Raw genomic sequence first — 27,169 nt, forward strand, 5'->3', positions numbered from 1 at the left:
ACAGTCAAACAAATGTGGCACGCACTGTTGTATGGTTGGGGGTGGCTGCTTTTTGTTTCTGTCTTCTGTTTCTGTCTTTTGTTTTTCCTTCCAGGTGGCACGCGTTTAGGACTGAGTGGCTGTGTGGCTGAGTTATCAGGACCTCACCCTGATCACCTGAGGCTGATCATGTGCAGCTCGTCAGGACTCACAGCTGTGGTGCATCTACACGGATTGGAGCATGGTGGCATTTAAGTCTGGAGTACACAGTGTGTATTTGCCAGAGACTCGACCTTGTGACCAGACGGGTGAGATCGTCGTCTTGAGAGCCATCTCATCATTATGGATGCAGAGAACGTCCAGGTTTGATGCCATGGTCTGTGAAAGAGGAGGGGGTGAGGTCTCACGCTCGTCAGCACACTTCCTGAGGTACGTCAGGTTTTGTGACTAACATTTGTACAGTCAGTAAATGTGGTGTCCCTCACACCTTATTATATTGAGCTGTTATGTTAGTCGTTTAATCAGCTTCCACTGCAGTGAGTAATGTGAACGGGGTGTTCCATGCCTGCAGGGTGGGAAGCTGATTAGTGATTAAGCCAGGAAGTGTTTGCTGTTTGTGTACACCATTGAGCGGTCTCTCTGTGTGTGGAGTGTGGACTCACATGATGATTTCTTCTTTCACAGACTCGGTTTGTCGCGGCCACCTGGGGGGTGTCGGCGGGGTCCTTGGGTCCGAACTGTTTCTGGCTCTGGACCGTTTGTGCGGCTGGGAGCGCACCGTATATCCACCTCGCCAGTCCGCGCACTAATTTGTTATACTTTTGCACCGCACTGTTATGTCATTAAATTTTGTTATCCTTTGTACCATGCTCTGCTTATTTCATACTGGGTCCTTCAAACGCTGGTCGGTTCTCCGTCCTGCGTCCGACACATAACACGCACACCTCCAACATTGTATCTTGAACCAGCGGCAGGGTGGGTGTAATCCCTGTTGTGACTGGGCCCTCATCTGCTGGTTTCCACAAACCCATACAACACCCAGACTATGCAAGCATGGAAAAATGTAGGAACCAGAACATACCCCTGATGAACGCCAGTATTTAGTTGGGAAGAAGTCAGAGATTCAGTATCTGTGTGTAGTAGGCTAGCTATGATGTCTGGCAATTTGTTGGGGATCTAACAACAAGTCCTTTCTTCCAATCTGTAGGGAGGACACCCATCTCCCAGATTAAAACAAAGATTATATGCAACCCCATGAGAACAGCATATACTCTATATAACTGATGCAAAAGGACACTGCAGCAGAGGCACCTTTCAGAACTGAGACATCACCTGCCACGACTACGATGGGATGTGTATAATAAAAATGACTGCAATTCCTTAATGGTTGATGTTATATTTTTGTTAAACCCCTTGAATTATAGTTGAAACTCTACAATATAAGCATGTCATCTTTCTTGACATCTCCAATATATGAAGTATTATAAACAAAAATGACAAAAATTGTGTCACTGCCCAAATATGTTTGGACCTGACTGTATATCTGTAACAATTTAAGTTCTTGTAAGCTAGGTCACAGTCTTTGGATGTACATCCTTGAAGATAATGTGAATGAACACATACTTGCAGAAATCACACTCACCATAATATGTTCAAGTAGAGAATCTATTGCCACAATGTTATCAAAGTATGTTCTGTGCGAAAAGAAGAAATGGTTCATTGAGATGTTTGACAAATGGGAAGCTCGGATGATGTTCACATTCAAGACATGAAAGACATGTTGCCGAAAATGCAGTAGGTTCTTCTGCAGTAGGTGTGTGAGCATAAAGCTCCATTTAACCTCTGACCTGACTAAAACAACAACAAAAACCTAACATCAGACCTTGATCTTGAATTTTTTAAGAGCCCAAAAGAAGAACATGATGTGCAATCACGATCAGCACAGTTTTTTTAGAATGAACTGCATCTCGGCAAACTGACAGCAGCCCTTACTTTGACACATCAAGTAGGAAGTCATTGAGTTCCCTCTGTTTGGCGAGGCCCCTGCACACCTGACGGCAAAGAAAAGTAGGTTACAACCTGTCACAAGGAAGTGCCACACATTTCTGACAACCAATGCGCACAACACTGTGCATGCATTAGAAAAAAGCTGACATGTTTGTTAGTGTTTGTGACATTTTGTATGTTTTTGCACGGAGAAGCCGACCCAGGAGTGTAATGTGCTGCAGAGCTGCACTCCTCTCTGAGCTCCACTGTGGCCGGTGCTGCAATGGGATGTAGCTCTCTGTTCATATCCAAACAGCAATGGGGCATAATGACATCCTCAGGGAGCTGTTTGTTGAATTTATGTCTCAGCTGATTGGACTGGGCCCAGTGACAACCCAGTTCTCATACACAGTGGATTTAAACATTAAAAACACAAGTGCAGAACCAGAACAAACAAAGAACATCATAATAAGTGGGACAGATTGGGCGTCAGTGAATCCACGCAGAAGTCCTCAGTCAGGAATCACAACACATCAGCCCACATGTGCATTTGTGCATCAATGCCAAACATGTTTTCTCTAGAAATACACTCACCTGAACTTGATGAATGGCAACTGATGCCCATGCTAAATTAGCTGTTGCAACCTAAACAGAAAAGAAAAAAAGCCATGAATCATAACTCCTACTAAGTGAAAAAAGTAAAGATCACACATTTTAAGTGTTTTCAGGTTCAGTCTGCTCATGATTTATGTAGAAGCATTACGATAGGAAGATATTCTTCTGAAAAAGACATTTAGTCAACACAATCACAGGCTTTGTGAAGAGTCATACCTCTGAAAGTGACACTTTTGACCATTTAGCACTGAGGATTAAACTTTGAAAGATATAACAGGAACTAGAAGCACTCAGAGAGTGCAAACCTCTGCCAAGGCCATCAATCAATCAATCAATCAATTTTTTTTTTATATAGCGCCAAATCACAACAAACAGTTGCCCCAAGGCGCTTTATATTGTAAGGCAAGGCCATACAATAATGATGTAAAACCCCAACGGTCAAAACGACCCCCTGTGAGCAAGCACTTGGCTACAGTGGGAAGGAAAAACTCCCTTTTAACAGGAAGAAACCTCCAGCAGAACCAGGCTCAGGGAGGGGCAGTCTTCTGCTGGGACTGGTTGGGGCTGAGGGAGAGAACCAGGAAAAAGACATGCTGTGGAGGGGAGCAGAGATCGATCACTAATGATTAAATGCAGAGTGGTGCATACAGAGCAAAAAGAGAAAGAAACAGTGCATGGATGCCATGGGGTCACTGATGCCATAACATCTACACGCCGTGGAATCATTGAACCTAAAAAAGTCTAACAATGTAGTAAAAAAGTTTCATCTGCTGTGACTGGATAGCATGTATCCTTAGCGCTTGACATCACAGTTTATTGCAACTTGCACCTTTCCCAGAAGCTACTGTCATCTGAGCACTGATATTGATATTGCATGTGCTTATAGACAAAAACAAATAAGAGACAAAATTCAATTCATTATTCAACTAAACTGCAAATATATGAATTTTTTAACATTTATGAAACACTTCTCTAAACAAGGCCATAGGGTCACTGACCCTAAAGAGATTCCCTCCTTGGCACAGTGATCTATTTCTTTTTGTCTGTTTCTCTAAAATTGTATATAATAATCATTAGATTATTAATATATAAACAAAAATAAATTTAAGAAATATTACAATTTGAAAACAAATGCACCCGAACGTGATGACAGCTGCAACTGCTTAATGCTAACTTTTAACATTGAAAATGCCATAGACATGCTAACGCATTAGCATCGTGATCTGGATCGTGATCCGGATCACCACTAAAATTGAATCACTTGTTCCTCTTGTCATTTCCAACCACTCCACTCCAAAATTTCATCAAAATCCATTCAAAACTTTTTGAGTTATCCTGCTGACAGACAGACAAACAAACAAACAAACAAATAAACACAACCGAAAACATAACCTCCTTGGCGGAGGTAATAATTTACAAAAGCACAGAATTGTGATTTAACTTTAAGTGCTAAAAATTCAAGGACCAGTGGGCTTAGTGGCCACCAGGACCCTGCGATTAGGAAGAAGCCTTCATAAATCACATGCAAAGAAAGGCCTCACATGGTTGAGGTTCTCTTACTTTAACGTGGGTAACCAATGAAAGTCTCAACGAAGGACCTATTTCCAGAAGGGCTGGCATCCCAGTCCAACCTGCATCATTACGCCACCACCTCCCTCAAGTTTACACTGCAAATGCAATTTCCCATGAGTTACTAGTATATTAAACTTTAGATTTTTTTTACAAATATCATTCATGCATCTCCTAACTAATCCTAAATACTTCATAGCAACAGTAGTGGCATCAGATTTTTTTTCTTCTCGGTAGGGTTTGGTGAAGAAAATATTACAGACATAGTTTTTTACCATACTGGTGCTTTGTGATGGGCCCCTTCACACAGTGTGAATACATACAACTCTGGGCGACTCACGGCGGTAGAGCCTGTATGAACGCACCACGAAACATTGCATCGATGGGGAGGGGTGCACAATGCCGGTGCGACGGTTTGCACCGGCATGCTGATGCGAGCTGCAGCAGCGTGTTGGGGGGTTTGGGGGGGAACACGTGAAACACATGTACACGTGTTGTGGGGGGAGCCGGCACTCTGGCATGCCACATGCACTCGGCAACTTCACAGTTGTGGGGGACACTTGGACAAATTTCACATCCAGCTCGACAGTTATTGTCTGCTGACTGTTGTTGTGTTAATAGTGTGAATGGCCACACATTTTCTAAGTGCCAAATGAGTGGTGTTGGATGTTCGTGTGTGTCATCTGGAATTTGGCCAACACCTGCTGCAAGAGGCTTCGATGGGCTTGCACAGCGCACACTCTGTCTTTCAGCCGCTGGCAGTGGTGGGCACAGTTCCGCTAATCCGCTAATTATCGAAGCTTATGTTTTCATTATCGGATTAGCTTTTCAGATAATTTTGAAAACCATCATCAGACCAATTATCTTCCGATAAGTTTTGGTCCGATAACTTTTAAATCACTAACATGTTTTTGCAGGTAAAGTGAATAAATCTTAAACAGTTAAAAACTTTTGTTAAGTCTGATATCAAACTTACTTGTTAAATGTTTTGAAGCAGATTAACAGCTCTATTCTCTGTAAACAGAGGAGAGCTAGTTTCAAGAAATAATGCTCTATCCTCTGCAATCAGAGAAGCACTGGTCACTAGACAATTACTCTTGACACCATACTAACTCATTGGCAATATCACTCAAGTCATCCAGAGGTATACAGTTTTAACTTATGGTTAAAATTTTAACCAAACTAATTTTAGACGTTATTTAAATTAACGTCACTTCTGAAGTTTTGTAAAGTAAAAACATCAGCTATATGTTTTAGTTTTAAAGTACTGCACTAATTTTGAAGGCTTTCGTGTGGACATGCTGTGTCCAGGTGCATTATGGGTAATCTCAGTACAGTCACGACAGCATTTGAGATGCTCTGATCAGGCTCCACATGGACAACAGCATTAAACTCTTTGAATATACTCTCTGGGTTTATAGACATTGTTATTGTGTTTGTTTTATGTAAAAATGCCAGAAAAAACTCAGGTTGCTTCTCCATTATTTTCAATTGGAATCACTGTGAGTTACAATCGCTTTCTGCTTTCTGTTTGCTCTTTAACGTCGTGCTTATTTTTATTATTTTATTTTTATTTATTATTGCTTTTACAACACTGTTTGTCGTCTTTGTTCCAGAGTAATATATATAAGATGTCTGAAATTCGTTTTGCGTTTGTTAAATTCCACACAGATTAAACGTAGCACACAGATTATTTGGAATATTTGTTTTGGCAAGTTTTCACAGTTTCTGCTGCCATCTACTGGCCAGTAGTGTTCATGGCAGTATTCGCCCTAAGTATTGAGATATCCCATAATCCTTTGCACACCTGAGAGTTGTTGCAGCCTCTTGCAGCAAATGAAAGAAATAAAAATGTATATTTTGGTTGTATAATGTTCATTGTCATTGTGGATTCTGTTGTTTAAACCGTAGCAACTCTCTAGCGTGCGAAAAAACAAAACAAAAACTGGTACGCAAAGGATTATGGGTAAGGGTCTGAGATGGCAGTGTTCTATGCATTTTGCCCCAGTTATATCAGACGGCTGTTTAATCACAACTTGACTTTTTGGCTTTTGCAAATGGCTTTCTTTTACATATGAGTAAAATGGCATATTTTACAAAAGCACAGTTATATGTACATACCAACACACACGTCACATCACATTAATATGTTGAACAGAATAGAATTTATTATTATCATTGTACATGACACCAAAAAAAAAAAATAGTGTGCATGACAATGAAATTAAAAACAATCTCTTAGAAGCACATTTAAAATAAATAAATAGAATAATAAATAACCCTAAAAATTCTACATAAAACCAAATTAAAACACTCAATCACAATCATAAAATGGCAGGGCCAGCAGCATTCAGTGCACAAATAGCTCTTCCCACAAAGCTATTTTTAAGTCTGTTTGTTCTGGCCTTATGTGCCCTGTATCGTCTGCCTGATGGTAATAATTCAAACAAATAGTGTCCAGGATGGGAGGGGTCTCTGATTATAGTCCTTGCCTTCCTGAGAACAATTTCCATACTTATGGTATGGAAATTGAAGACTTAACAGTATTCCCTGAAAACTCCCTTCTGTCTGATCATTTCTTAATAACATTTACATTTACTCTGATGGACTACCCAGCAGTGGGGAATAAGTTTCATTACACTAGAAGTCTTTCAGAAAGCGCTGTAACTAGGTTTAAGGATATGATTCCTTCTTTATGTTCTCTAATGCCATATACCAACACAGGGCAGAGTAGCTACCTAAACTCTGTAAGTGAGATAGAGTATCTCGTCAATAGTTTTACATTCTCATTGTAGACAACTTTGGATGCTGTAGCTCCTCTGAACAAGAGAGCCTTAAATCAGAAGTGCCTGACTCCGTGGTATAACTCACAAACTCGCAGCTTAAAGCAGATAACCCGTAAGTTGGAGAGGAAATGGCGTCTCACTAATTTAGAATATCTTCACTTAGCCTGGAAAAAGAGTCTGTTGCTCTATAAAAAAAGCCCTCCGTAAAGCTAGGACATCTTACTACTCATCACTAATTGAAGAAAATAAGAACAACCCCAGGTTTCTTTTCAGCACTGTAGCCAGGCTGACAAAGAGTCAGAGCTCTATTGAGCCGAGTATTCCTTTAACTTTACCTAGTAATGACTTCATGACTTTCTTTGCTAATAAAATTTTAACTATTAGAGAAAAAATTACTCATAACCATCCCAAAGACGTATTGTTATCTTTGGCTGCTTTCAGTGATGCCGGTATTTGGTTAGACTCCTTCTCTCCGATTGTTCTGTCTGAGTTATTTTCATTAGTTACTTCCTCCAAACCATCAACATGTCTATTAGACCCCATTCCTACCAGGCTGCTCAAGGAAGCCCTACCATTAATTAATGCTTCGATCTTAAATATGATCAATCTATCTTTATTAGTTGGCTATGTACCACAGGCTTTTAAGGTGGCAGTAATTAAACCATTACTTAAAAAGCCATCACTTGACCCAGCTATCTTAGCTAATTATAGGCCAATCTCCAACCTTCCTTTTCTCTCAAAAATTCTTGAAAGGGTAGTTGTAAAACAGCTAACTGATCATCTGCAGAGGAATGGTCTATTTGAAGAGTTTCAGTCAGGTTTTAGAATTCATCATAGTACAGAAACAGCATTAGTGAAGGTTACAAATTATCTTCTTATGGCCTCAGACAGTGGACTCATTTCTGTGCTTGTTCTGTTAGACCTCAGTGCTGCTTTTGATACTGTTGACCATAAAATTTTATTACAGAGATTAGAGCATGCCATAGGTATTAAAGGCACTGCGCTGCGGTGGTTTGAATCATATTTATCTAATACATTACAATTTGTTCATGTAAATGGGGAATCTTCTTCACAGACTAAGGTTAATTATGGAGTTCCACAAGGTTCTGTGCTAGGACCAATTTTATTCACTTTATACATGTTTCCCTTAGGCAGTATTATTAGACGGCATTGCTTAAATTTTCATTGTTACGCAGATGATACCCAGCTTTATCTATCCATGAAGCCAGAGGACACACACCAATTAGCTAAACTGCAGGATTGTCTTGCAGACATAAAGACATGGATGACCTCTAATTTCCTGCTTTTAAACTCAGATAAAACTGAAGTTATTGTACTTGGCCCCACAAATCTTAGAAACATGGTGTCTAACCAGACCCTTACTCTGGATGGCATTACCCTGACCTCTAGTAATACTGTGAGAAATCTTGGAGTCATTTTTGATCAGGATATGTCATTCAATGCGCATATTACACAAATATGTAGGACTGCTTTTTTGCATTTGCGCAATATCTCTAAAATTAGAAAGGTCTTGTCTCAGAGTGATGCTGAAAAACTAATTCATGCATTTATTTCCTCTAGGCTGGACTATTGTAATTCATTATTATCAGGTTGTCCTAAAAGTTCCCTGAAAAGCCTTCAGTTAATTCAAAATGCTGCAGCTAGAGTACTGACAGGGACTGGAAGGAGAGAGCATATCTCACCCATATTGGCCTCTCTTCATTGGCTTCCTGTTAATTCTAGAATAGAATTTAAAATTCTTCTTCTTACTTATAAGGTTTTGAATAATCAGGTCCCATCTTATCTTAGGGACCTCATAGTACCATATCACCCCAATAGAGCACTTCGCTCTCAGACTGCAGGCTTACTTGTAGTTCCTAGGGTTTGTAAGAGTAGAATGGGAGGCAGAGCCTTCAGCTTTCAGGCTCCTCTCCTGTGGAACCAGCTCCCAATTCAGATCAGGGAGACAGACACCCTCTCTACTTTTAAGATTAGGCTTAAAACTTTCCTTTTTGCTAAAGCTTATAGTTAGGGCTGGATCAGGTGACCCTGAACCATCCATTAGTTATGCTGCTATAGACTTAGAGTGCTGGGGGGTTCCCATGATGCACTGAGTGTTTCTTTCTCTTTTTGCTCTGTATGCACCACTCTGCATTTAATCATTAGTGATTGATCTCTGCTCTCTTCCACAGCATGTCTTTTTCCTGGTTCTCTCCCTCAGCCCCAACCAGTCCCAGCAGAAGACTGTTGCCAAGTGCTTGCTCACAGGGGGTCGTTTTGACCGTTGGGGTTTTTCCGTAATTATTGTATGGCCTTGCCTTGCAATATAAAGCGCCTTGGGGCAACTGTTTGTTGTGATTTGGCGCTATATAAATAAAATTGATTTGATTTGATTTGAGACAACAACTTGTATACAGTTCCTCTAATGAAGGCAAGAGACAACCAGTGATCTTCTGGGCTGTGGTGATGACCCTCTGGAGAGCTTTCCTGTCTGAGACTGTGCAGCTGGAAAACCACACACACAGACAGTAGGTCAAAATGCTCTCTATGGAGCAGCGATAGAAGGACACCAGCAGTCTCTGTGGCAGATGGTTATTCCTGAGAACCCTCAGGAAATAGAGTCTCTGCTGTGCCTTCTTGATGGTAGCCATAGTATTTGTGCTCCAAGTCAGGTCGTCTCTCAAATACACGCCCAGAAAACGAAATTCAGAGACCCACTCAACACAGTCCCCATCACCAGTGGCTGGATGACTGTTTTCCTCCTTCTATAGTCCACCACCATCTCCTTTGTCTTTGAGGTGTTGAGGATTAAATTGTTCTCCCTACACCAGACCGACAACCGCTGCACCTCCTCTCTATAGGCAGACCCATCCTCACCAGAAATGAGTCCCACCACAGTAGTATCATCAGCATCATTGGTTTTTACATAGAATGGATGAGTCAGCCAATCAGTGTTAGCGAAGGCTCATTTACCCATAATCCCTTTGGCATCTGTCTGTGTTTGTTACAAAACTTCAGAATTAGCACATTATTTAAAATTAAAAGATATGTGTTATATTTTAATTTTGTACAAATGACAGAATTGATATTAATGGAGTTATTCTGTCTGGATTAATTTTTTTTAATCAAAACCATAAGTCAAAACTGCTTTATTTTCCAAGACCCCTGCCTCACGGTGGCATTGCTGTATCATGTTAAGGAATAATAACTTGTTGTGTGTTTGTAGAGTTGAGCTTAGCTCCTCTCAACTGCTTCACTGCTGCAAAATATGTAGTAAACAGGACCTTCCAGCAGTGAGCAGGGCGCATAAAGACAGAAGTGCTGACTCATCGTTTGGGTCTGTGGTCACCTTTGATGCTACCAGAAGCGATTGTGGTGTTAAAACTCAAAATCAGCTTGTTAGTAGTTGTTGCAAGTGTACCGGAGACAATACGGAAAGTTATCGGTTAGCTGTAGCTTCCAATAAATTTTTGGGTGGTTTATCGGTTTAGGTTTATAAAAGGTAACTTTTCAGTTAGCTGATTAGCTGTTATCGAAGCTAACTTTTTGGTTAGCTGTGCACACTACTGGCCGCTGGTGTGGTGTGCGCAAATAGTTGTAGCAACAGGTGTATGAGGCAGCTACGTTTTGCACACATGTGCACTTTATGCGCAAATCAACCAATGTGAGCGGAGGCTCAGTTTACCCATAATTCCTTTGGGCATCTGTGTGTGTTATATTCAAAACTTCAGAATTTATGCATTATTTTAAAATTAAAAGATATGTGTTATATTTTCACTTTGTACAAATGAGAGTTGACATTAATGTAGTTATTCTATCCAGATTCATTTGATTTATAAATCAAAACCATAACCAGCCTGGCGGCCAGGCCCCTTCTGCTGGGGTACAGTTGAGCTCAGCTCCTCTGAGCTGCCTCACTGCTGCAAAATACATAGGAGATAGGAGCCAGCAGGATTTAAAAATGTTTTTCATCATTACTAACTATGTAAAAAGTTATCAGAACTAAATCTATCGGAAGCAAATTGGTCCACTGATGGCTTTTGAAGTTAGCTGAAAGCTAATCCGCTAACAAAAAAGTTAGCTTTGCTAATAAGCGGTTAGCGTTTTAGCAGAACTGTGCCCACCACTGGTTCGGTGAGTCTTGCACCACCAGCCTCCCACTCTTGCTGTGTGTTGTCTGCATCAGACTGACCTCCTGGTGGCTGAGGCTGAAGGGCTCCTTGCCGCAGTATCGATGCAATTCCAGGATGGCGATGAGGTCCCCGATGGCAGTGAGGATGGGGAGGCACAGGACAGAGTGAACACGGATCCCTGAGTCCTGCCCTGTGCCGTCGGGGAAGCGCTCATCCTGAAAGACACAAGAGAGTGATTCTTATTTTCATGATGTATCATCAGTGTTGGGTGTAGGGATGGGTATTGATAAGGCTTTATCGATATCGATGCCATTATCGATTCTGCTTATCGATCCGATTCCTTATCGATTCCCTTATCGATACCTCGTGAATTTTGTACTAAAAGTAGGCTTTACAGGTTTTCTATGTATTTCCTTGAGTCTTAAAGTAAATAAATATGAAATTAGTCACTGTATCCTTGATCTCTGGACATAAATAAAAATAAACTGTATTTCGCTTTGAAGTTATTAATTCAGACTGAATTCTATCATTCTATCTTGACTTGTCAGAGAGCCGCGCAACGTTTGGAGCTGTGTGAACAGATCGGAGGATGATTCTCGTTTCTTTCTCGCAACAAGACGGGAGTCCCAGTTAGTAACTTTAATCCGCACAAAAGTGAATCACAACTCATATTCAGGGATGAAAGTGGTGAAAAACAAAAAGCTGAAACCCAAAATTACCCCCCAACACCACCTGCACGAAAATGTTTGAATTGTAGAAGCTCTGAAATGCAATCTGGGACTATTCCAGACAATAAACTGGAGTGAGTGCTGAATCCATTTAGGTGAGAAAAAAAAAAAACAACTTTCCTTATTCAAATTAATTCCAGTAGTATTTTGCTATTATTAGGATGCAGCAGTTTTCTAGTTTGTCAGATAGTTCTGGAGGAAATCACTGAAGAAATTAACAAACTGAAAATATGGTTTGACCGAAACAAACTGTCATTAAACGTAAGTAAGACAGGGATGAAATGGAGGTGTGAGAGGCACTAGGTGTTCACAGGAAACATTTATTTCTGTATGTATTTATTTATTTATGTTAGTTGCTATTATATATTTTCTGTTGTGTTTCTATTCAGGTTCTTTGTCTCTTTCTCTAAAATTGTATATAATAATCATTAGATTATTAATATATAAGCAAAAATAAATTTAAGGAATATTACAATTTGAAAACAAATGCACCCGAACGTGATGACAGCTGCAATTGCTAAATGCTAACTTTTAACATTGAAAATGCCATAGACATGCTAACGCGTTAGCATCGCTCCCGTTTTTAAGTTATAAAATACATCTATCAACTGTTTCAGAAGACCATAACAGGTCGGTTTAACACAGAAAAGGTAAATAATACTCACAGACATATGCTCTTTAGGGTTTTAGCGGGGGAAAATTAAGCGAAAGAAAGAAATAAACGAAGCAATCGACCGAAGCATTGCTTCAATCTGCGAACCACGCTTCGATTGGTTCAAGGTTCAAAGCAAAGCCGCGCTGCGGAAAAATTGATTAAGGACCCGCTGCAGGGTCTGTAATCAATGTAGAGAAATTATCATTTTCCTGATAAACACCTGCCAAAATAACGGCCACTCTGAAGGACTGATAACAGAATCGTTAACCACAAAGCTTATTGATGTCGGTGGATCGAATCATTTCTTAACGATACCCGAAAGGAACCGGTTCTCGATACCCATCCCTAGTTGGGTGTAACGCATTACAAAAGTAATGCAATTACAGTAATGTATTACTTTTTGCTGTGACGCAGTAATGTAAGTTATCACCAGTAAATTTTCAGTAATATTACACTTGTTAGGGCAACCATTACAGACTGGTAGCAAGGAATGCTGCAACCTGTGCCAGCTATCCATCTGTCTATCAAAACAGTCTTTAACATGCTGAAGGTGATGGGGAGCCTGGAGCCTATTTCAGTGATATTGGGCGAAACACCAGAGACAATTCGCATAGCCCTGACAGACCAATTACACCAGTGTTCAGAATAATAGTAGTACTATGTGACTAAAAAGATTAATCCAGGTTTTGAGTATATTTCTTATTGTTACATGGGAAACAAGGTACCAGTAGATTCAGTAGATTCTCACAAATCCAACAAGACCAAGCATTCATGATATGCACACTCTTAAAGTGGAAATGACACTTCAAAAATTAGGGAAAAACTGATATAAATAGGAAAATATACATACAGTATAGTAAGTTGAAAGTGTTTTTATTCATTATCACTGAAAAATAAAGTTTGTACAGCTTCTCAAAAGTGTGTTTATTGGAAAGCGCGCTTGCAGCGCTCCTTCAGCGGTCACGTGATGTCGTGACATCACAGAATGGAGAGTCCCGTCTTTGTCTGTTCGATCGATAACAGGAACAGATGGACCTCAGCATGGACAGTGACGAGATCAAGAACCTTTCTGACTCCTCTTCAAGTGTGGATTATTTCTGACTCGGATCCTGAGATTGTCGCAACAGTGATTAGTCCCTACAGATTGGAGCCGTATTTTTCGGACGAACATTCAAACCAGGAGCATTCTGGCAGCGAAAATAATGCAGACGGTGTTTATGATGGAGCCGAAGCAGAGGCAAGAAACATGCCAATTCCGATGGATTTTGAAAGGCTGCAGAATATGGAATGGTAAGGGAGGCTTTGATTTTTGTTGCTGCTGTTTATAACACTGTAATTACTGTATAGCATTTTCGATTCGAGCGTCTGTTTACCGCCTTTGTTATTGTTCCGGAGCTACGATAGTGTAGCTATTACTTGCGGACCACCGTCATTACCTTTGGGTTTTTGCCGTTTTCGAGTGCCTGGCATTGCATTCATCCGTGTTTAGTTACGTTATTTTCATGAAAGAATAGGAAATAAACGGCAAAAGTTTTGAAAAAGACCGCTGAAAACAACAATGAACGTGCCGGCGCTGTGTTTACGTGCCGCCGCCGTGTTTACTACGTAAGTTCCTTGACCATTTCAAGATTATTGTGAACATATTATGTGGGGTTGACATTTTAGGTGTTCCTGTGAGTGGTGAGAACATGGAGACGGTAGAGGAAAGTGTCTGCTGTCGGGAGCAAATGCGTGTGTGTGAGCGGAGGCAGCGGCAGCCGGACATTTCATGCATCACACAACACCGCGGCTTTCGATCAATCAGCCTGGACTTGAAAAGGCTAAAACCTTTTGCCCTTGTGTTTGTGCAGTATGGTGCGACACAATGGTCAGGCATATCAACAAACAAGTCCCTGAGAACTGTATTTAATCAAAGTTTCTGCCGCTAAACAAAGTGTAAACAACGGCCGCCAGGCGCGCAAGCCGGTACGGTCTACACGTAGTGACGTATTTTAGGCTTGGTGCTCAGCGGGAAGCTAGTCACGGGGCGTGCACATTTTTCAGTGGCGGGACGTTCAAATGTTGTATATAACGGAAGAACCGCGTACACTTTCCTAAAACGTTTAGGTTGACCGAATTATATAACCTTTGTTACATGTAATAAGACTATGTTGTCTTTAAGTGTCATATCCACTTTAAGGCTATGAAATTGGACTATTAGTAAAAAAAAAAAAGTAGAAAAGGGGGTGTTCACAATAATAGCAGTGTGGCATTCAGTCAGTTCATCAATTTTGTGGAACAAACAGGTGTGAATCAGGTGCCCCCTATTTAAGGATGAAGTCAGCACCTGTTGAACATGCTTTTCTCTTTGAAGGCCTGAGGAAAATGGGACTTTCAAGACATTGTTCAGAAGAACAGCGTAGTTTGATTAAAAAGTTGATTGGAGAGGGGAAAACGTATACGCAGGTGCAAAAAATATAGGCTATTCATCTACAATGATCTACAATGCTTTAAAATGGACAAAAAAAACAGAGATGCATGGAAGAAAATGGAAAACAACCATCAAAATTGATACAAGAATAACCAGAATGGCAAAGGCTCACCCATTGATCAGCTCCAGGATGATCAAAGACAGTCTGGAGTTACCTGTAAGTGCTGTGACAGTTAGAAGACACCTGTGTAAAGCTAATTTATTAGCAAGAATCCCCTGCAAAGTCCCTCTGTTAAATAAAAGATGTGCAGAAGAGGTTACAATTTGCCAAAGAACACATCAACTGGCCTAAAGAGAAATGGAGGAATATTTTGTGGACTGATGAGAGTAAAATCGTTCTTTTTGGGTCCAAGGGCCGCAGACAGTTTGTGAGATGACCCCCAAACTCTGAATTCAAGCCACAGTTCACAGTGAAGACAGTGAAGCATGGTGGTGCAAGCATCATGATATGGGCATGTTTTTCCTACTATGGTGTTGGGCCTATATATCGCATACCAGGTATCATGGATCAGTTTGGATATGTCAAAATACTTGAAGAGGTCATGTTGCCTTATGCTGAAGAGGACATGCCCTTGAAATGGGTGTTTCAACAAGACAGTGACCCCAAGCACACTAGTAAACAAGCAAAATCTTGGTTCCAAACCAACAAAATTAATGCCTCGCAGATGTGAAGAAATCATGAAAAACTGGTTATACAACTAAATACTAGATTAGTGATTCACAGGATTGCTAAAAAAGCAGTTTGAACATAATAGTTTTGAGTTTGTAGCGTCAACAGCAGATGCTACTATTATTGTGAACACCCCCTTTTCTACTTTTTTTTACTAATAGCCCAATTTCATAGCCTTAAGAGTGTGCATATCATGAATGCTTGGTCTTGTTGGATTTGTGAGAATCTACTGAATCTACTGTTACAACACACACATTATACACTGTCAGAGGCCCACCTCAGGTCAATTAGAAGCACCAGTTAGCCTAACCTGTGTGTATTTGGCCTATAGATGAAAGCTGGCGTACCCATACAAACATAGAAAGGATAGAAAAATAGAACATAGATATGAATATGTACCAACAGACAGAAAATATAAATAAAAAAATTAAAGGTTTGGATGGCGTGGATGCAAATAATCAATAATTATTAAGGCAGTGATTCTTATATATACTTTGTCTTCTATTTAATTGCAGACCATTTAAACCCAAGATATTTCATGTTTCATGCTCTAAACTTACATGCCATATGTTAATATGTATCCATTCCTGCATTTCAGGATTACAACACATTAAAAAAAAGAAGGGATGGGATGGGGAAATTTAAGGCGAGTCAACAGGTGACTATAATCATGATTTGATACAAAAGCGCATCCACAAAAGACAAAGAATGTCCAGTTTGTCCACAAATGCATGAGAAAATTGCTAAAATGTTTAGAAACAGTGATCCTCAAAGAAAGTTCAGAATGGATCTGCATATTTCTCCTTCTGCAGTGCATAATATTGATTCATAATATCGATTCAAGGAATCAGGAGGAATTTCAATGCATCAAGGGCAAGGGTGTAAGCCTAAGCTGAACACCTATGATCTTTGATCCTTCAAACAACACTATCAAGAATTGGGATTCATCAATAGCTGATATAGCCACATGGGCAACCTGTGAAACCTTTGTCAACCATGATAATAGTTACATTTACAAACGCTACTTAAAACTTTACTGTGCAATAAAGAAGCCTCATGTTAACCTTGTCCAGAAGCAATGTTGATGTCTATGGGCTCAGAGGCATGTAGGCTGGATCATCACACAGTGGAAATGTGTATTGTGGTCAAAGGTATCAGTATGTAAGATATTTTTTGAAAGAAATGGACATTATGTGCACTGGATGATGAAAGATGATGAAAAAGACGCCCAAACTATAACTAGAAACAAGTTCAAAAGCCAAGCCATATGTCTGTCACACATGAGGTTGTGTTAGTGCACTTAGCAACGATAATTTACACTTCTGTGATGTAGCATTGATGCAAAAAAAGTACTTTGAGATTTTAGAGCAATACATGCTGCCTTCAAGATGACATCTTTTCCAAGGACATCCAAGCATTTTTCAACAAGACAATGCAAAACTACATTCTGCACATTTAAGGGCGTCTTCACATATAGTGCGAAGTTTGGTCGACGTCTGGTCGATTACGGTGAAACAGTTCGAAATTAGTGTACCACGAAACATCGTGCCGATGGGCAGGTGTGCACGAACCTGGTGCGAGAGTTCGTGAATGCGCTGGAACATGTGCATGCTTATGTGGAAGAAATAAAAAATAAAACCAGCTGGTACGTGTGGAACCACATTGCGCCGATTATGTGGAATAAATTTTAAAAAATAAAAACCAGCCAGTACCCGTGGAACCACATCTCGCCACTTATGTGGAATAAAAAAACAAAAAACTACCCAGTACCTGTGGGACCACACTGCGGTGCTTATGTGGAATAAGAAAAAAAAAAGAAAAAAAGAAAAAACACACCACCCACTGGACGCGAACTTGCGCCTTTCAAAAGCTCTGATTGCTAGTCAGCGACTTTACCACTGAGCTACGGAGCTGTTCTTGAAAGCTGCAGGAATCTGCCTCATATCAGGAAGGACATGGAAGTATTACAAAACAAAATAAATAAATAAAATCACACACCATAAAAAACACTGCGTTTATCAAGCGAGCAATACAAGTATGATCCGTTCTGTTCCTCTGTAAATGACTCATGGTCACAGACATACAATCACGAAATGACATGAATGAGAAGCAGTTCGCTCATCTCATTCATGTCCACATATGCTGGCGTGTCTCCACCCAGCTGCCGCGCGTGCCTTGTGGACAACACACTGCAGGACACCATGTCATGTGGAACAGAGCTCACGTGGGTGATGTGACAGTGAGATCGCCTGCTGTGTGTTCTGATCTGATGGTCCGTTTCAACCTGGGAGCAGCCTATCCACGTGCGCACCCTGCGCACGCTCGCTGCAGCATATCGCCACAGTGATATATGTTTTTATTTATGTCCACTTGATAACAGCAAACAGACACACACGTGTCACAGTGGGCAGTTGTTTGTCCATGTCCATCCACACACAGTATGTGGTGTCCAGCCGATCATCTCAGCGCACACACCAAAGCCACACTTGTGTGGGACTTAGACAAATTTCTCTGTGAGTATGAAAGTGATTGTCTGTAGTCTGTTATCATGCCAAGAGTGTGACTGGCCACACATTTTCTAAGTGCCATGCGAACGGTGTCAGATGTTCATACGTGTCACCTGGAATTTGGCCGACACCTGCCATGAGAGGGTACGATGGGTTTGCACAGCACACACTTTGTCTTTCAGGCATTGGAGGCAGGGATGACAATACATGGTTTGCACACGATTCCTGCGTCATGTGCACTAAGTGTGCACTTCGTCCAAACTTCGCACTATGCGTGAAGGGGCCCTTACAAAGGCATGGCTGCAGAAGTAGAGAGTATGTGTACTGGACTGGGGTGTCTGCAGTCTTGACCTATCCCCAACAGAGAATGTGTGGAGAATTTTGAAACAAAAACTGCAGCGACAGTGACCCCATACTGTTGTGCACTGTAAGACATGTTAACAATAACAATGCCAAAAGTGTTGTGACAAGGATTGGCAACATTACAAAATTGTAAATGCTATGGCATCCCAACTATTTTGGAATGGGTTGAAGGCCTTCAATGCAGGAATGAATGTATGGAATGAATGAAGTTGGGAAACATAAAATATCTTGGATTCAAAACATAAAATAAAATATTAAATATTATAAAATAATTCAAAACATAAAATATCTTGGATTCATACAGTCTGCAATGAAATCAGAGTCAAACTTAAGAGCCTCTTCACATATAGTGCGAATACGTACAACTCAGGGCAACTCACAGCGAAACAGAACCACGAAACATCGCGCCAACGGGCAGGCATGCGCGATCCCAGTGTGACGGTTTTTCAGCTGCAGGTGCTCATGGGACGAGGTGCACCACTTCGCGCCGCTGATGTGGAATAAATAAAAATAAAAACCAGCTGCTACGTGTGGAATCACATCGCGCCGCTGCTGTGGAATAAAAAAAAAAAGAAACCAGCTGGTACATGTGGAACCACATCGTGTTGCTGCTGTGGAAAAAAAATACATGCCAACCATGGGATTCATACCTGCACTGATTGCCAGCCTGAAACTTTACCACTGAGCTACCATCGCTGGCCTATAAACGGTGCGGGAAAATGCCTGAAATCAACAAAGAAATAGATGTATTTAAAAAACCCCACACCCCATAAAAAACACAGCATTTCATTGAATCCCTGTTATCGAGTATGATCTGTCTGTTCCTCTGTAGATGACCCATGGTCACAGACGTACAGTCATGAAATGACATGAATGAGAAGCAGGGCACTCTAATCATGTCCACATCTACTGGCGCCGTGTCCTGCCCGACACACGTGTCTTGTAGACGGAGTGCCGCAGTACTGACACCGCGTCAAATGGAGCAGAGCTCATGTGGTGGACGTGACAGTCAGATTGCCCGCTGCGTGTTGATCTGATGGTCCATTTCAACCTGGGGGTAGCCTGTCAATGTGCCCGCAATTGCTCGCTGCAGCCCATCACCACAGCGATATGTTTTTATTTACCGTGAGGACAGCAAGCAAACACATGCGCGTCACAGTGGGCAGTTGTTAGTCCATGTCCATGCAAACACAGTACGTGTTCCCCAGCTGTGATGTACAGAACCACAGTTCTCCACAGCCGCTTCTGTCGGTGGCCACACCTCCTGTCAGTTTAGTGCACACACCAATGTGTCACTGTGTCTGTTTGCAAAGCCATACTCGTGGAGCACTTAGACAAATTTCACATCCTGCCCAACAGTGACTGTCTGCAGACTGTTTTCGTGATGATAGTGCAAATGGCCACACATTTTCTAAGTGCCAAATGAGCGGTGTTAGATGTATGTGTCACGTGGAATTTGGCCGACACCTGCCGCTAGAAGGTTTGATGAGCTCTCACAGTGCACACTCTGTCTTTCAGCCACTGGTGTGCACAAATAGTAGTAGCAACAGGTGTACAAAGCGTTGGATGCAGCTCTGATTTTACACGTTTTGCATACAATTTCTGCTTCATGCACACTTAATGCACAATTCGAACAAATTCGCACTATGTCTGAAGGGGCCCTAATGTAAGCCTGACTTTTGGGGGGTTACAGTTAAGGGACATTTATGTCATAATATGCACATTAGTAAATGAGTAAATATTACACGCACTGAAGTGTGTTTTATGCATTCTTCAACCAACACAAATCTCTCAATCCTTTGGCCAACTGTCAAACTCTCAGAAATATAGGCAGCCAGTGAAGGTTGAAGTAGTGAAGCACACAACCACGGTATCAGAGAACTTCTGTTCTTATACAGTCACATGACTTGCTGAAACAGATATCAGCCTTCATAACCTTGTCAGCAGAAAGTAGCCTTTGTATCACCCATGCTCTGGAGCTTGGGTATCAACTGTACTGGATACTGATGCCTCATGTCTTTCAGCAGTTATTCCCTTCTTGCCTACTTTGGGTTTTTCTTGAATAAACCCTCTGTTAAATTATGCATACAATACAGTGATGCATTCCCACACTTACCCCCGTCATGTCCTCTACTAGCAGTGTTTTGCGAGTCTTGGCAACATAAGCGGCAATGGTTGTTCCAACTGCAATAGGAAGGGAAGTGTTGAGGCTTGGATGGCCATCTTTGGCCCCCGTCGGAGTGAACAAACATAAACTCTAATAAAAAGAATAGATACACAACAGACAAAAATCGAAAAAGAAATGTCACATGCTGCACAAGTACTGTACATAGCTAGTGAAGAAAATGTGTTCTGCAAATTTCCTCTGAACTTACATTGTTGCATTCTCCCAAGAAGTAAAGTGCAAATCCATCAGCTTTAGTTGCTGTAGAACAGAGAGATACACATTCCATTTGTGTGCAGTTGAAGTGCTTGCAATGCAAAAACACTCCAATAACAGCAAACTATGTTTGCCTGGGTATTATTGCTGTGAAATTTCAATGTGTTCGGCTGCGGATAAACGACAACTATACCTACAAGTGAAAATGTGATGAACAGCCCAATTATATCTTTACAATCTATTAACAATGTCCCACATAACAAAAAGGGCTCAGTGGCTGAGGGCTTTCAGTGCCACCCTGTTCTGCTCACTCCCAGTCCTCCTCCCCAGTCCCAGTTCATGCTGATATATAGGTCACTGTGACGATAATGGAAAAAAAAAAAACTAGCCGGTCCAATCTGGCGCATCAACAGACAAGACTACAAACTGAAGTAAAAAAAAAAGAAAAAAAGAAGCACACATATAGTAGTGTTCAGAATAATAGTAGTGCTATGTGACTAAAAAGATTAATCCAGGTTTTGAGTATATTTCTTATTGTTACATGGGAAACAAGGTACCAGTAGATTCAGTAGATTCTCACAAATCCAACAAGACCAAGCATTCATGATATGCACACTCTTAAAGCTATGAAATTGGGCTATTAGTAAAAAACAGTAGAAAAGGGGGTGTTCACAGTAATAGTAGTGTGGCATTCAGTCAGTGAGTTCGTCAGTTTTGTGGAACAAACTGGTGTGAATCAGGTGTCCCCTATTTAAGGATGAAGCCAGCACCTGTTGAACATCCTTTTCTCTTTGAAAGCCTGAGGAAAATGGGACGTTCAAGACATTGTTCAGAAGAACAGCGTAGTTTGATTAAAAAGTTGATTGGAGAGGGGAAAACTTATACGCAGGTGCAAAAAAATTATAGGCTGTTCATCTACAATGATCTCCAATGCTTTAAAATGAACAAAAAAAACAGACGCGTAGAAGAAAACAGAAAACAACCATCAAAATGGATAGAAGAATAACCAGAATGGCAAAGGCTCACCCACTGATCAGCTCCAGGATGACCAAAGACAGTCTGGAGTTACCTGTAAGTGCTGTGACAGTTAGAAGACACCTGTGTGAGATGGCCCCCAAACTCTGAATTCAAGCCACAGTTCACAGTGAAGATAGTGAAGCATGGTGGTGCAAGCATCATGACATGGGCATGTTTCTCCTACTATGGTGTTGGGCCTATACGAGGTCTATTAGAAAAGTATCCGACCTTATTATTTTTTTCAAAAACCATATGGATTTGAATCATGTGTGATTGTGTCAGCCAAGCTTGAACCTTCGTGCGCATGCGTGAGTTTTTCCACGCCTGTCGGTTGCATCATTTGCCTGTGAGCAGGCTTTGAGTGAGAAGTGGTCCACCCCCTCGTAATTTTTTTCATTGTTTAGGAATGGCTCAGAGACTGCCGCTTTGTTTGATCAAAATTTTTTCAGAAACTGTGAGGCACATCCACGTGGACACCATTCGAGAAATTCAGATGGTTTTTGGTGAAAATTTTCTGGGCTTCAAAGAGATTATTGAGTGTTACTGTCGCTTTAAGGATGGCCCAGAGCAACTGGTGGTGCGCCGCACTCCGAAGCCGCCATTGACAGGCTGAGCGACCATTTCATTTCTAAACGGATGGCTGTATGGATCCGTGACCATCGTGTGCAATTTCTCTGGTTATCACAAGAGCTGGACATCAACCATTTTCCGGCAGATTTCACTTTTAACGAGAGATTTTGTCATGGAAAGCCGAGCGGAGGCTTCGCGCATCATGATGGATTCGCTACTGGAGAGAGACAAAACCACCTCCGTTTTGGTCTCACAGGACGGCTTTGAGATGGCGTTCAGACAGCTGTCAGTGGTTTTTCCATCGAGTGATTAGCCGACAAATTGTGGATGTGCCTGGACATGCCAGAACATGTCCTGTGAGGCTTCATCATGGCGTTGCTTTGCGCCATGCGGCACCGCCGCGACGAGCGGAATTCCTCCGCACGTCTGTCTCAATGTGCCGAAAAAGTGCTGATGTCCACGTCTTTTCACAATTCCTGTGCTAGCCAGATGACATCCCGGATAAAACACAGTGTCCAGTTTGGAAATGAACGGCACATTCCACGGTTACAGGAGTTTTTGTCATGGAAAGAGGAGCGGAAGCCTCACAGGACATGTTCTGGCATGTCCAGGCACATCCACAATTTCTCAGATAATCACTCGATGGAAAAACCACCGACAGCTGTCTGAACGCCATCTCAAAACCGTCCTGTGAGACCAAAATGGAGGTGGTTTTGTCTCGCTCCAGTAGCGAATCCATTGTGACGCGCGAAGCCTCTGCTCGGCTTTCCATGACAAAATCTCTTGTTAAAAGTGAAATCTGCCGGAAAATGGTTGATGTCCAGCTCTTGTGATAACCACAGAAATTGCACACGATGGTCACGGATCCATACAGCCATCCATTTAGAAATGAAATGGTCGCTCAGCCTGTCGATGGCGGCTTCGGAGCGCGGCGCACCACCAGTCACTCTGGGCCGTCCTTAAAGCGACAGTAACACTCCGTAATCTCTTTGAAGCCCAGAAAATTTTCACCAAAAACCATCTGAATTTCTCGAATGGTGTCCACTTGGATGTGCCTCACAGTTTCTGAAAAAATTTTGATCAAGCAAAGCGGCAGTCTCTGAGCCATTCCTAAACAATGAAAAAAACGATGAGAGGGGTGGACCACTCCTCACTCAAAGCCTGCTCACAGGGGAATGATGCAACCGACAGGCGTGGAAAAACTCACGCATGCGCACGAACGTTCAAGCTTGGCTGACGCAATCACACATGATTCAAATCCATATGGTTTTTGAAAAAAATAATAAGGTCAGATAATTTTCTAATAGACCTCGTATATCGCATACCAGGTATCATGGATCAGTTTGGATATGTCAAAATACTTGAAGAGGTCATGTTGCCTTATGCTGAAGAGGACATGCCCTTGAAATGGGTGTTTCAACAAGACAATGACCCCAAGCACACTAGTAAACGAGCAAAATCTTGGTTCCAAACCAACAAAATTAATGCCTTGCAGATGTGAAGAAATCATGAAAAACTGTGGTTATACAACTAAATACTAGTTTAGTGATTCACAGGATTACTAAAAAAGCAGTTTGATCCTAATAGTTTTGAGTTTGTAGCTTCAACAGCAGATGCTACTATTATTGTGAACATCCCCTTTTCTACTTTTTTTTTACTACAAGTAATAGCCCAATTTCATAGCCTTAAGAGTGTGCATATCATGAATGCTTGGTCTTGTTGGATTTGTGAGAATCTACTGAATCTGCTGGTACCTTGTTTCCCATGTAACAATAAGAAATATACTCAAAACCTCGATTAATCTTTTTAGTCACATAGCACTACTATTATTCTGAACACTACTGTACTAGTGCATGTGTGCTCCTTACTTTTTAATTGCTGCATTGATTACTGATCATCTGGACAGATCTATGATCCATCCTTCTCTCCTGAAAGTAACTGTTGTAACCACTTGTTATTGTCCACTAACTAGTTTTCTCCCCAGTGATGCACTTATGGGCATCATTATTTTCAGGAAAATACATATGGTTGTAAAGTTGCAGGGCAGCACGGTGGCTGAGTGGTTAACACTGTTGCCTCACAGCAAGAAGGGTGTGGGTTCAATTCCTGTGGCCTTTCTGTGTGGAGTTTGCATGTTCTCCCCGTGCTCCCCTCCGGGTGCTCCAGTTTCCTCCCACATCCAAAGACATGTGGGTTAGGTGGACTGGAATCTTTAAATTGTCCGTAGGTGTGTGTGTGGGTGTGTCTGTGTTTGTTTGTCTGTTTGTAGCCCTGCAACAGACTGGCGTCCTGTTCTGGGTGTACCCGCCTCACGCTCTATGACTGCTGGGATAGGCTCCAGCCCCCCGCGACCCTTAATTGGACTGAGCGGTAGAAGCTGAATGAATGAATGTAAAGTTGCAACTGATCTCCCCTAACAATGCATTTAACAGGCTTCACCCATGTTCCATGAGTAATCACTCATGTGATGCAAAATCACATCAGTAGCTAAGCGTTGCATGGAGTGATCAAATAACAAACACATCCAGTTGCCGTCTTAATTCGCTGGTTAGCATCCCAGGTCTGTCAAGTATACAGTAAGATCTGCAGCATCAGAACTCTGAAGACTTGGGCATTTGCAAAGGTGTTGTCATGGTCACTGACTTCTGTTCAAGAACTTCATATGTGCTTTCTGGTTTTCGCTCAACCTCACAGACTGAACTCCCAGAGAACTAAATGGCAATGATAAGGTTGGAGTTCCATGTACAGTTCCAATTTTATCAAGTTCCATGTACAGTTTACTGATAGCTGAATCCAGAAAATCATTAAAAGTCTATATATCTTGGTCTTGATGTAGGGAAATCACAAACCCAGACACTCCAAGTCCTCACTCAGCATCTCAAGTACTTTAACCAGAACATCCATTGATTCCATTGGGATACCATATCACCCCAATAGAGTGCTTCGCTCTCAGACTGCAGGCTTACTTGTAGTTCCTAGGGTTTGTAAGAGTAGAATGGGAGGCAGAGCCTTCAGCTTTCAGGCTCCTCTCCTGTGGAACCAGCTCCCAATTCAGATCAGGGAGACAGACACCCTCTCTACTTTTAAGATTAGGCTTAAAACTTTCCTTTTTGCTAAAGCTTATAGTTAGGGCTGGATCAGGTGACCCTGAACCATCCCTTAGTTATGCTGCTATAGACGTAGACTGCTGGGGGGTTCCCATGATGCACTGTTTCTTTCTCTTTTTGCTCTGTATGCACCACTCTGCATTTAATCATTAGTGATTGATCTCTGCTCCCCTCCACAGCATGTCTTTTTCTTGGTTCTCTCCCTCAGCCCCAACCAGTCCCAGCAGAAGACTGCCCCTCCCTGAGCCTGGTTCTGCTGGAGATTTCTTCCTGTTAAAAGGGAGTTTTTCCTTCCCACTGTAGCCAAGTGCTTGCTCACAGGGGGTCGTTTTGACCGTTGGGGTTTTACATAATTATTGTATGGCCTTGCCTTACAATATAAAGCGCCTTGGGGCAACTCTTTGTTGTGATTTGGCGCTATATAAAAAAATTGATTGATTGATTGATTGATTGATTCCACAGAGATCACAGCGTCATCTGCAAAGTCAAAGACAGAGAACTCTTCCCCTGCTGCAAAGCCACTCTGGACTCCATGACTGTACGCAACATCAAAAGTAAGTTCTTCAACTGCTCCCTTTTTTCTCCACTCAGGGTTGTCATAGCTGATCTGAGGTGGACCTGCATGTTGATTTGGCACAGGTTTTATGTCGGATGCCTTTTCTGACACAACTCCATATTACATGGAGAAACAGGCAGGGGTGAGGTTTGAACTGGGAACCTTCCGCACTGATACCATGTGCACTGTTCTGTAATTTATGAGTATGTCTGTAGCATGGCCCAAGCAGAAGGTCACCCCTTTGAGTCTGGTCTGCTTGAGGTTTCTTCCTCAGAGGGAGTTTTTCCTTACCACTGCTGCTCTGGGGGTTAGTAAGGTTAGACTTTACTTGTGTGAAGCGCCTTGAGGCAACTCTGTTGTGATTTGGCGCTGTATAAATAAAAATAAATTGAAAAACTAACCACTTGGCCAAGATTAAACTGAGGAAACTGTGTGGGGGCCAGATCACATTCTTTACTGAGCCCAGAATTCTTAGGGTATAAGTCAGAAATTCTGTCTCCACTCTGCACAGCATTCACAGTACATGTGTATAAGGAAGCATTTTGTACAGCATTTATTGAGGATCCTGCAAATTCTCAGGATGTTCTGCAAAGCAGCCTGATCATCTGAAGCAAACGCTTTGTAAAAAAATCAACACAGGCTGAAAAGAAACCCTGTTGAATTTCTACTTGCATTCAATGAACACTCACAAAAGTATGACATTGAATTCTTGGTGAACTGGATTCAATTGCGAATGACCCTCAAGGACCTTGCTCAGCACCGACAGCCCTGTAACACACCTGGGCCCTCAATTATCAATCATACACACAGATTTGTTTTTAAACTGTATGTATGAACATTTCTTTGTGAACTGTGGAATTTACCAACATACTTATCCTGATAAATGTGTGTAAATATACACACAGCTCTGAGGATTAGTACCTTGACCTCCGCCTTCTACTGCAAGACATGAATCAAACAGTTGCCCTTCTGCAATTTTATACAAATAGGCCCACATTTTCACTCAGTGATGTCAAAAGAGCGCAAAGGATTCTGGAACAACTGCAACATCAAGAACCCTTGCTGGCCTGGAGATTAG

At 41.6% G+C, this 27,169-nt stretch overlaps 1 protein-coding gene across 6 annotated transcripts in view; it reads right to left on the reverse strand.

Moving 5' to 3' along the window:
* pde10a (phosphodiesterase 10A) overlaps positions 1 to 27,169 on the reverse strand; it is a 259,626-nt gene that overhangs the window by 39,766 nt on the left and 192,691 nt on the right. For all 6 annotated transcript variants that reach the window (XM_034184303.1, XM_034184300.1, XM_034184298.1 and 3 more), the window contains exons 5-10: positions 20,837 to 20,886; positions 20,578 to 20,718; positions 11,128 to 11,283; positions 2,560 to 2,610; positions 1,972 to 2,030; positions 1,622 to 1,673 (exon numbers count right to left, since the gene is read on the reverse strand). In XM_034184303.1, the coding sequence (XP_034040194.1) occupies positions 1,622 to 1,673; positions 1,972 to 2,030; positions 2,560 to 2,610; positions 11,128 to 11,283; positions 20,578 to 20,718; positions 20,837 to 20,886 (509 nt within the window). The remainder of the gene's footprint in view (positions 1 to 1,621; positions 1,674 to 1,971; positions 2,031 to 2,559; positions 2,611 to 11,127; positions 11,284 to 20,577; positions 20,719 to 20,836; positions 20,887 to 27,169) is intronic.

This window comes from Thalassophryne amazonica, chromosome 13 (genome assembly GCF_902500255.1).
Source record: "Thalassophryne amazonica chromosome 13, fThaAma1.1, whole genome shotgun sequence".
Lineage (NCBI taxonomy): Eukaryota > Metazoa > Chordata > Actinopteri > Batrachoidiformes > Batrachoididae > Thalassophryne > Thalassophryne amazonica.